The sequence below is a fragment of the Cryptotermes secundus genome, unplaced genomic scaffold, assembly GCF_002891405.2.
Source record: "Cryptotermes secundus unplaced genomic scaffold, Csec_1.0 scaffold22, whole genome shotgun sequence".
Classification (NCBI taxonomy): domain Eukaryota; kingdom Metazoa; phylum Arthropoda; class Insecta; order Blattodea; family Kalotermitidae; genus Cryptotermes; species Cryptotermes secundus.
Genome location: NW_019742961.1, coordinates 5,734,555 through 5,744,457, shown reverse-complemented (window position 1 = coordinate 5,744,457; position 9,903 = coordinate 5,734,555). Strand labels below are relative to the sequence as shown.

The window sequence follows — 9,903 nt, the reverse complement described above, 5'->3', positions numbered from 1 at the left end:
ACTGTAGTTGTAGAATCCTTGCAATATGAAGATAATAGGTTTCTGTGACGTAACACCGTGTAGTCTAGGAGATCGTTACGACGTTTCGGAGAAATGTGCTGCCTCCTTCTTTACGTTAGATGAAACTCTTGTCNTTGAGGACAGCGAAATACGAATTATGTCGTCTTATTTTTCCACCGTGAAAATTGTATAGTCATGTGGTTTTTCCAGTTCCAATCCGCTTGAAGCTTAATTGTGTAAGTGTCGATATTAATTTCGTCTACAACGTAGTTTTAAAAATCTTAAAATGTTGGCATTTCAATTAACTGTAGTGTTTATTAGGTACAATACTGTAGTTGTAGAATCCTTGCAATATGAAGAAATAGCTTTCTGTGACGTAACACCGTGTAGTATGGGAGATCGTTACGACGTTTCGGAGAAATGTTCTGCCTCCTTCTTCACGTTAGATGAAACTCTTGTGTGGTGAAAAAGGAAGCAGTAGTTTCTTCCGAAATGTCTGTAAGACCTATCAAACTACACCGTGTCACATGACAGAGTAGCGTATTTCTCTTAGCCAGCGTGGTGACAAACAATATTCCCTCTTCTTCTATATGTTTTAACTATGCAGATATTTCCGTATTTCCATATCAGTTACTGCGAAATTTGTACGACAATTTAGAGCACATCAGTGATATAGGGAAGAACTTTGAGGGATGGAATTATTTTAATCTCTTCCTCTATACTTATTTAAGATAATTCACTTGTCTAGTATTGCTATTATAATGGCGGTGAGGTTGTCACCCTTTCACACCAGGCCCCCTTTACCCCAGGAAGAGTCCTAGTATTCATTTCTGTTAGAGGCTAAGACGACCCTAATATCATAATGCGGTTGGAAGTGTTAAGGAAATTGAAAAATCCAATTATATCATCGGGAATCGAACCTGAAGACTTCTGTCTTTTAGCATAGTGCCTCAACCAACTACGCTACAGTGAAGAGCATCATTAACATAAGAAGTTTAATAGAGTTTTCGGGTACATTCTTTTATTCAACTATTAACATCATTATTAACAGCAATGTTTCGTTTTTTTTTATAATAAAAATATTTCCGACTTTCAGAGTGATCATGGCGTTTCTGTTCGGAATTACGTAATCTGAAAATTTACTTCCAAATCTGCATATTTATACCACTCTTATATATGCACTCTGAAATTATATAGAAGTATACTGAATACCAGAATATCGGCACAAGGAATTAGAATCATAACATCAGATGATGAATATGATCTTCTGACTCCGTGTAGTCTGATAGTAATTTAGCGACGATTTCGAGGGATGTTTTTAACCTTTTACCAGAATACAAAGCGCCATATCCCCAGAAGGTCGTAACCTCATATCTCACTGTGATATAAATTATTCTGATGCAGATCTCGCTCAGGCACGTTCAGATGACAGCTCTTATAATTCAGATGCAAAATAATGACTAAAGTTACGACAAAATTTGTTTGAAGTTAAACTCCACAGTTGGCTGTGTACATCAATTTACTGATGACGTAGTAACATTAACCATGACACATTTTTAGTTCTTCGAAGTGACTGTGTGTGAAAGTGTAAAATTCCGAGACTTAAAAATAAAAAAGCACTGATTAAAGATCATGGTAAGTGGATAATAAAAGAGAACATGGAGTAGTAACCGAACCACGTTAAACGACAAACAATACAAAAGAACAGATATTTCAAGAATATATAGCATTTGCTAAATTATAATCGAAGTCAATTTTTTGTTACTATCCGCTGTTTGTGAAGCAAAAGGGGTTTTCAAGTTTGTAACCGTATTGGGTCGATATGGTTAATCATGACCCCAACACATATATATAGTCGTGTATAAGGAAGAGATTAAAAAAGATTCAAGAGGTGATAGTGCATGGAACACATTCATACAGACAAACATATAAACGAAAGAAACATGGTGTCTATTGTTCACAATTCAATCTTTCGTGTCTGATAGAAATTACGAAACATCACTGACAACCGAGCTCAAAACACTCATAATAATATTTCAGTTCACTGCCCAACCGATCGACACACTCTTTCAGCTGGTACGCACTTGGAACACTTCGGCAGCTTAACAACAACAAATGTAACACAAACAGATTCCAATTCCAACACGTCAAAAACGTCCTGTCATCAGGTTACATTATGAGAGTGATATTTCTGTGAAAGCATACTCTTGATATTTGCATTGTTCTCCGAATAATTCCTTTAAAGATAATAAAATAATCGTATTTAACATATTTAGAGCCAATTCGTTATTGGAAGGTGGATGTTTGTTGGCTATTTTCTGTGTTATAATATATCATACTCGAAAAGTAAGAAATGAATTATGTATTTCCGTCGTGGTTTAGTCGTTCAGGAACAAAAATATGAAAATTACTGCGGTGAAAATTGCAGTTTAGTCAAAGCCAAATCTTCGGAATATGTAGTATTATTTGAGACATATCTGTAAGTGTCAATTTAGAAAACTACAAACCTTAAATTATAACTTCGTAAAAATTTTAACAAACATGATATATATAGTTTGTTTAGTGTTTATATGCGCCACATGGAATATTAATATATGAAGAAGAGCCATAAAATAAAATTAATTTAATGTTTGGATGTCTTTCTAAACAATGGTATTCTGTATAAGTAATGTCTCATATTGTCATCATCTTTAAGTCTAATATATCATAATATGAATTCATTACAAATGCCCAGTCTTAAAATAATTTCACTTTTAATTGGTTTAAAATGGGCTAAGAGTATATTTTTACGGATATTAATGTCGCATTCCGGCATTCGTAATAAAACAACTATTCTGTTATCATCTTCTGATAAAGGATGAACATTAGATTGAGGGCCATATCGATATAGTCTGTCAATATATCGACGCTGTTCCTTACGGATAAATCTTATAACAAAGAAATTATTATATTTCCTAACTCTGGAACTTACTTATGATATGCCAATTCATATTCACAATATTATCACTCCAATAGCGTTATTCTTTGAACCACGAAACACAACAAATTTTATTCAACGTTTAGAACTTGTCTCAGCTCTGATAGAAATCACCGCCACTGAATCTTCTGAGAAGCGTGTTTCTAGGCAACCAGTACGGTGGCAGATCGGATCCATAGTCTACAGCACCGCCCGAGCTGCCAAGGCCGATAGGGGAAGTTGCAACAATACCCATGGGTGAAGACGCCGACGCTGCTGTAACGGCGACGCCGGATGATTTATTTTTTAGGATTGATTTAGGGTTGTTACTATCGTCGGATCCTGAAGGGGTTGTCACCCCGGTTGTATACATGAGAGGATCCACAAACCGTGATATGCTTGGAGTTGTTGCAGAAGCTGTTCTGCCAGGGGGGTCCTGTTGACGGATGTTCTCACAGGTTTCTTTCATTTTACAAAGTTGTTCTTGTAAACTGCGATATTCCTCTAGAAACCTTTCAAGCTGTGCTGCATGGTAATCATATGTGTTTGTTGCAGTCGAAGGTACAGAGGCAGCAGACGGTGCAGACGGGGGGAAGAAATCGCCAACACCGAGAGTGTCAGATGTCATTAAATTTAAAAGCGGTGTCGCTGAAGCTGTAGGCTTCGAAGCAGGAAGTCTCTCAAGGTCAGGAGAAGTTGGTAAACTTGGGTTTTTTCTTATTCTCGCTGGAAGAACCGTCACTTCACTACCTAAGTTATTTTCCGTTGTTATCGACGAGACAGCCGGAGATGCCAAGTTCATAGAGCTACTTGACCTTTGTTGTCCTATGCTGGGATGTTTCTTAGCACCGAAAGCTGCAGAGAGTGGATAGTACGAAGAATATGATTCTATAGATGATCTTCGTGGTATAGACCCATTGCTTCCTCCACTGCCTTCACCACCACTGCTACCGTACTGACTCTCCGGTAACAAAGGTGACTGACTCTCAGAACCTCTATAATACCGAGCACTTCCTCTTCCACTGGAACCACGTTCAAAAGCACCGCCTCGTCTTCGAGGCAAAGTACAGAAAGAGCTATCTGTTACCTTTAATGGACCCACACTAACACCACCGCTGTTTAAATTATAAGGTGAAATCTCTAACAAATCTGGGTAATTTTTTTCTGAACCCGTCCGAATGTCAGCTCCACTTCCACAGTCACTATCTAGGGGAACTGAGGTATATAGACTACCCCCACTGGTGCCTATTGTCTGTTTTCTCATGACGTGTTGCTGGAGTAAGTGCGGTGAGGTTAGGTCTTCCAGTTCTCTTAGCAAGGCTCTGCTTAGGGCCGGTTGTTGAGTTACGTTAGTGTTGTGCGCACTTTGCTGCTGCTGTGGGAAGTCTGCATTCGTCTCGTCGGAACCAAGCCTGTCTTCTCTGTAACAGAAAATAATTTGGATTAACATGCACTTTGCAGTTTATGTAATGCTGCAATCAGTAACTCATACTGCACAGCGTCAAGTAACCAGAAGATGTTAAATAATAAATTGGGAAGTATGTAAAAGGAAAAGGGCATGGCCTGATTTATCCTGGTATTGGACCGGAGGAATTGAAAAATTCGGTAGAAATTCGAAAAGAGAATCTCTCGCATGTAAGAAACATTGCCGCTTCAGTTATCTTGTAGATACCCTTTATTATGAAATGACAAAAATGGCCTAAATTATAATTACTATTATTATATGACAGTTAGGATCACGCGGTAACGTAGTTGGTTGAAGTATTATGCTACAAGCTGGAAGGTCGCCGATGAGGTCATTTGATTTTTCAATTGACCTAATCCTTCCAGCCATATTATGACACTTGGGTCGCNCTTAAAAATTCCACGACCCGCGTACCTTGCGTCATGAGGTGGGAACGTTACCCCTAGCCTACGGAGGCCGCTGGGCTGACTGTCTAGAACGGTCTAGAAAATGTGGGAGCCTCGAAGTCTCAGAAACGTATGGACCTCCACGGTCTGTTACAGGGATAGTTTTACCCTTTTTTACGTTTATTACACGGCAGTTGATGTTGATGTTTTAGTCTTCCGGAGCGTAACGCTGTGTGGTATTGTTAAATGGACACAAGTGTTTCGGAATAACATACATACATCACATACATATAATACCAACGGAAGCAACGCGTCTTTCCAAAANGCTGTGTGGTATTGTTAAATGGACACAAGTGTTTCGGAATAACATAATACCAACGGAAGCAACGAGTCTTTCCAAACACGATTTTATCCACTGCACTGTGGTATAGTCCAGAGGAATACAGTTCATGTTAATTTTGTTACGAACATAAACTGCTGGACGGACCTAGGCCTGGAAACCTGCTTCTATATTTCAACTGAAAGACAGTGAAATTACAGCGTACCTGTAGCGATTATTCATACGTAACAACCACACCGCTCATCGCAAAAACAACAGTTAACTGAGGCTACTAATTATAAGAAGATATGTGATTAGAATGGGTCAACCAAAGTCACTAAAATATTAATTTTTTTTTTTGCGTAAGCCAGGAAATAGAAGAAAATTGAGAACGGTCAGACCGTAATGGATGAAAGATGTAGAGAAACCTTCAAACTGAAATAGCTTGCAAATCGTACCTCTTATTAATTATGGTCTACTTCGCTCTTTTATGCTGATATACTTAATTATGTGGTTCAATTATATGTTTTGATACCATTATATCTTAACTATATGGTTCAATCACATTTGGTGACACTATTATATCTTAATTATATGGTTCAAGCATGTATGGTGACACAATTATATCTAATTATATGTTTCAATCATATGTGGTGACACCATTATATCTTAATTATATGTTTCAAGCATGTATGGTGACACAATTATATCTTAATTATATGTTTCAATCATATGTGGTGACACCATTATATCTTAATTATATGTTTCAGGCATATATGGTGACAACATATCAGTAATTAAGCACTGATTCCTTTTGTCTTAAAGCAGACATTTCTCATTATAAGATTACTGAAAATGCGTCACTACATTAAAAGCCACATGGGATGTGTTTTCACATTTCGTCTTTCTAAAGCTACTGTCAGAGTTACATACTACTCACTTTATGCTAATAAGTACTTAAGAAATTACTGAAGGAATAAAACCGAACTTCATGTTCTAATGTGTAGCACCGCTGCTTTGTATCTGGGAGGTTTCGAAATCAGATCTCGACACAAAGACAAGGTAAACTGACGAAGGATTTTCATGGTTTTACTCAGTGCTTAAAGGTAAATGCCTTATTGGTAGATCAAATTAACACATACTTCAAATCATTATTCATTGCTCATCCTTCCACTCGACGCTGTACAATCTGAACTAGTTCAATCGTTCAATATATTATAAATGATTAAATAAATAAATTGATGGATTAATGTTTCTCGTTGAAGACCGTGCTAATTAAATAATATACTGTATATATAAATATACACAAGGGTCGCCCACGAAGTGATATAACAGATTTCTTTTCTCATTCACTATTTATTTTATAAAAACTTCAAACATGTCACATTGCTACCTGAATTTTTTGCTACTTAAACCAATTTTTCAACATAGCCTTCTTCTAAATTTCTGGTCTTGCGACTACGAGATGGCAAGAGTCTGTTTGCCTTCATGGTGCCCTCTGCAGGTTTCTGTCACATCCGGTTTTTATTTCCGAAATTACTTCCTCCACTATGGCTACCGCCGTCACAACCGTCACCACCATTTCCGAAGTAGCAGCTGGTTGCGACAGAGACGCGTGTATGAAAAGAGAAGCTTAATTCTTCAAGAGGCCGATGAATATGATGCCTGAAATAACTAAACTTCGCTTATATCTTTTTTCAATGGCTGTCCCAGCCCACTCAGGGCCCTGGCCTCTTATTCAGTTACGTAATCATTTTTCACAGATAGTAGGACTCCATGGACGGGTGATCAGCTGGTTGCAAGGCCGCTACCTATACAGAGGACAACATAAGTACAGAATAAACGCATAATCACACCAAACATCCATGTCTTCAGTGGGACTCGAACCCACGATTCCAGAGTCCGAGAGAGAGAGAGAGAAGACAATTCATGCCTTAGACCGCGCGGCTGTTGTGACCGGCAAACTTCGCTTATAATTATGATAATTATTTTATAGAATGTTTAATTTAATGTTCTTTATTTATAGCTGTTCAAATGCTGACAGATGCATAGTTTATTAATACTTTCGTCTCTATGTTTTGTGAGTTGGGACTTAAAGTCACGCTACGTCTTTCTCATAGTTTATCGTGTAATACAAGGGGAAAGCCAGGCAAAATTAATCTTCCTTAACAAGCAGCAAACCCGTATCTGTTGACAGCAAACGTGATTGATCGAGACACCTATAAAGATGGAACATGGGCGTTCTGAAACTTCGTCAATAAAACAATCGAGAACTCTATGTAGGTAATTGCGAGTTTTGATGAAATATATTGTGACATGACGCCTGAAAGGCGAAATTGCAGAGCCAGGGAGAGTCATTGCCATGGTGCGACTCGGTAAACACGTCTCCGCGACAGCGGTGACGTCACGCAACAATAAGTGAGCTGCAGGAAGCGGTGTTGCCACGCGGTCCGGCACGAGGCGGACAGTGTTGCTACATACAATGGAACACTTGATACCACGTCACCCACATCAACAGAGGTGGTTTCTCTTCGATCCTTGAGGAGGCTTTACCTTATGAATCGACACACAAGCCAGTCCGTCCAAGTAGAGAGTCTACAGACAGGCAGAAGAATTCAAATCTGAGGCGTATGTGACAGTCGCCCCTGGCGGACTCGTGGAAGGCGAAAGAGCCTTCATTGTTTTAAGTCGTTGCGTATCAAAGGCGAGACTAGTTGTGAGATAAACGACAGCCAGCGAGGACGTGAAGCCGTGGAACATGGAAGCTGAGAGACCTACAGGTATGGAAGCCGTCACCAGATGACTGGTGAAGACACAGCACATTGAAAAGAATTAGTGCCTGCTCTAGAGAAATGTAGACCGCGTGAAATAGCGATAGTGCTAGAGTTACTTGTAGATACGATCTGTAAATATTCAATAAACCGAATTATCAACCCAAACCCCATCTATAGTCACTCAATCACGTGGAAATATTAATTGGCAGCGTTCTTTCTCTAAGGGAGGAACTCTACGTGAAAGAGTCTCAGGAGACTACATACACTGTAGGTGATACGGAGTGTCGCGGAGGAGAAGGAAGCACTCCTTTTTCTTATTCGGAATATCTTGTGTTCAAATTGTGGTCGTTTGCTGTTTTCGTCTGTGCCTCTACTCAAATTTCAGGATAGTTACCACAGATTAATCCAAGCCCTTTTCCTTGCACATATTTTCAAATTAATTATTCACCAATGTGACGGTATATGTATGTATACTAGTTCTTTTAAGACATATTTTAATACTATTACATTATCTGCACCAGGGTCTCAGAACTGGTCTCGTCTCTTGAAAATTTTGGACTAAAATCCTGCATATATTTCTCATTTGAAGTATTCATATAATACAATTACAGATAATAAATCAAGAAACTCCTGATGGGTGAAACATATAGTACGCATGGTGAACAAATGGAAGTATAAAAATCTTTTGTTTAAAACCCATCAGAGAATAAATAATCGAAAATATAATAATGAGAATCTTACTAACTTAACTCTCTTTTCATTTCCGATTTCGCAAATAAAAAATCTGCCTTGTTCTTAGATTCGTAGGTACACATGTGGACTTGATGGAAATGTTCTGTAGAAGGCAACATGACTAGCAGATTATACATACGTCGATCTGTGTATTTGTTTCTAAATATTGTTACGATCTATATGTGCAATTATAGGCGGGGCGTGAATTTATGTATAACTTTATTTAATACTTACAGAAATCTGACGGAACTATGAGTAATTATAGCTCTGTCTCTAATCTCCAGACTTTATAAATCACCAGACCTTTTTCCAGCCTGCTGTGCCTTCATCAACCGTTCCCTGGCAACGGCTTCTAACAATGGCGATTCTTCAGCTTCACGCGCTCATGTTCTATCTTTATACTCTGCCGTGTAAAACTCTACTCTCAACTCACTGACAACTAACACCCAGGCTGTCGGCCATTTCACACCAACCTCCAAGTCTTCTCTTCACAGGCTGACTTTCAACTAACTGGGTGGCACGTATTGTCCTCGGAGTAACTACTCGTCACGGACCACATAGAGAACATCACCGTTTCCATTGTTATAGTCCAGATGTTTCAAATGCCTAGAAACGTGTTGCATAACACCGTTTCCAACAACAAATCTATTGTTGTATAGGCGTGTTTACCACACTGCTGCACAGGGACGGCTGTTGTCTCGTTTGTTTCGAGATCTTTGCCTAGCAACAGGTCTATACGCCACAATACGTGTACGTCAAGAGAATAACATGTGACCCAATTACCATGTATTCGGATTCATAGAAACCAATTCAAGTGATATTAGAAAATCTTATAAATCAGCAATTAAAATTCGACTACAATCAGAATCACAAATTTCAGCAATTATCTGAAGTATCGTGCACAAAAGAGCAACGTTAGACTTCTTGACATAATGGGTGACAGTGCTGAAATGCAGGTACAGTTGTATTCGAATCATGGACGTACTCCTTCCTTCGGCTCAAGGCCGTGCGCGTTAGATCTCTATCATAATCAGCCCAGCTTGACTGCTTGAACTGTAAATAGGTAAACTATTAATATCATAAGAAGCAGCAGTTCGACCTAATCATGTTACTACGAAATGTCTGTGTGGTACGTCATTTAAACACTATATTTATAACTACTGGGCTTTGGAAATGGGTCTAATATTTCGGCAGCGTAGTCCGAAATTTCAACAGCTCTAACCTGAAAAGCTACAGCCACTGTAATGATCCTGCCATTATGAAAATATATC

The 9,903-nt window shown here is 38.7% G+C and overlaps 1 protein-coding gene across 3 annotated transcripts in view; it reads right to left on the bottom strand.

Annotated features, from left to right (window-relative positions):
* Positions 1-950: 950 nt before the first annotated feature.
* LOC111873411 overlaps positions 951-9,903 on the bottom strand; it is a 650,279-nt gene continuing 641,326 nt past the window's right edge. For all 3 annotated transcript variants that reach the window (XM_033755081.1, XM_023868098.2, XM_023868099.2), the window contains exon 4: positions 951-4,377. In XM_033755081.1, coding sequence (XP_033610972.1) covers positions 3,072-4,377 — 1,306 coding nt within the window. In that variant the 3' untranslated portion in view covers positions 951-3,071. The remainder of the gene's footprint in view (positions 4,378-9,903) is intronic.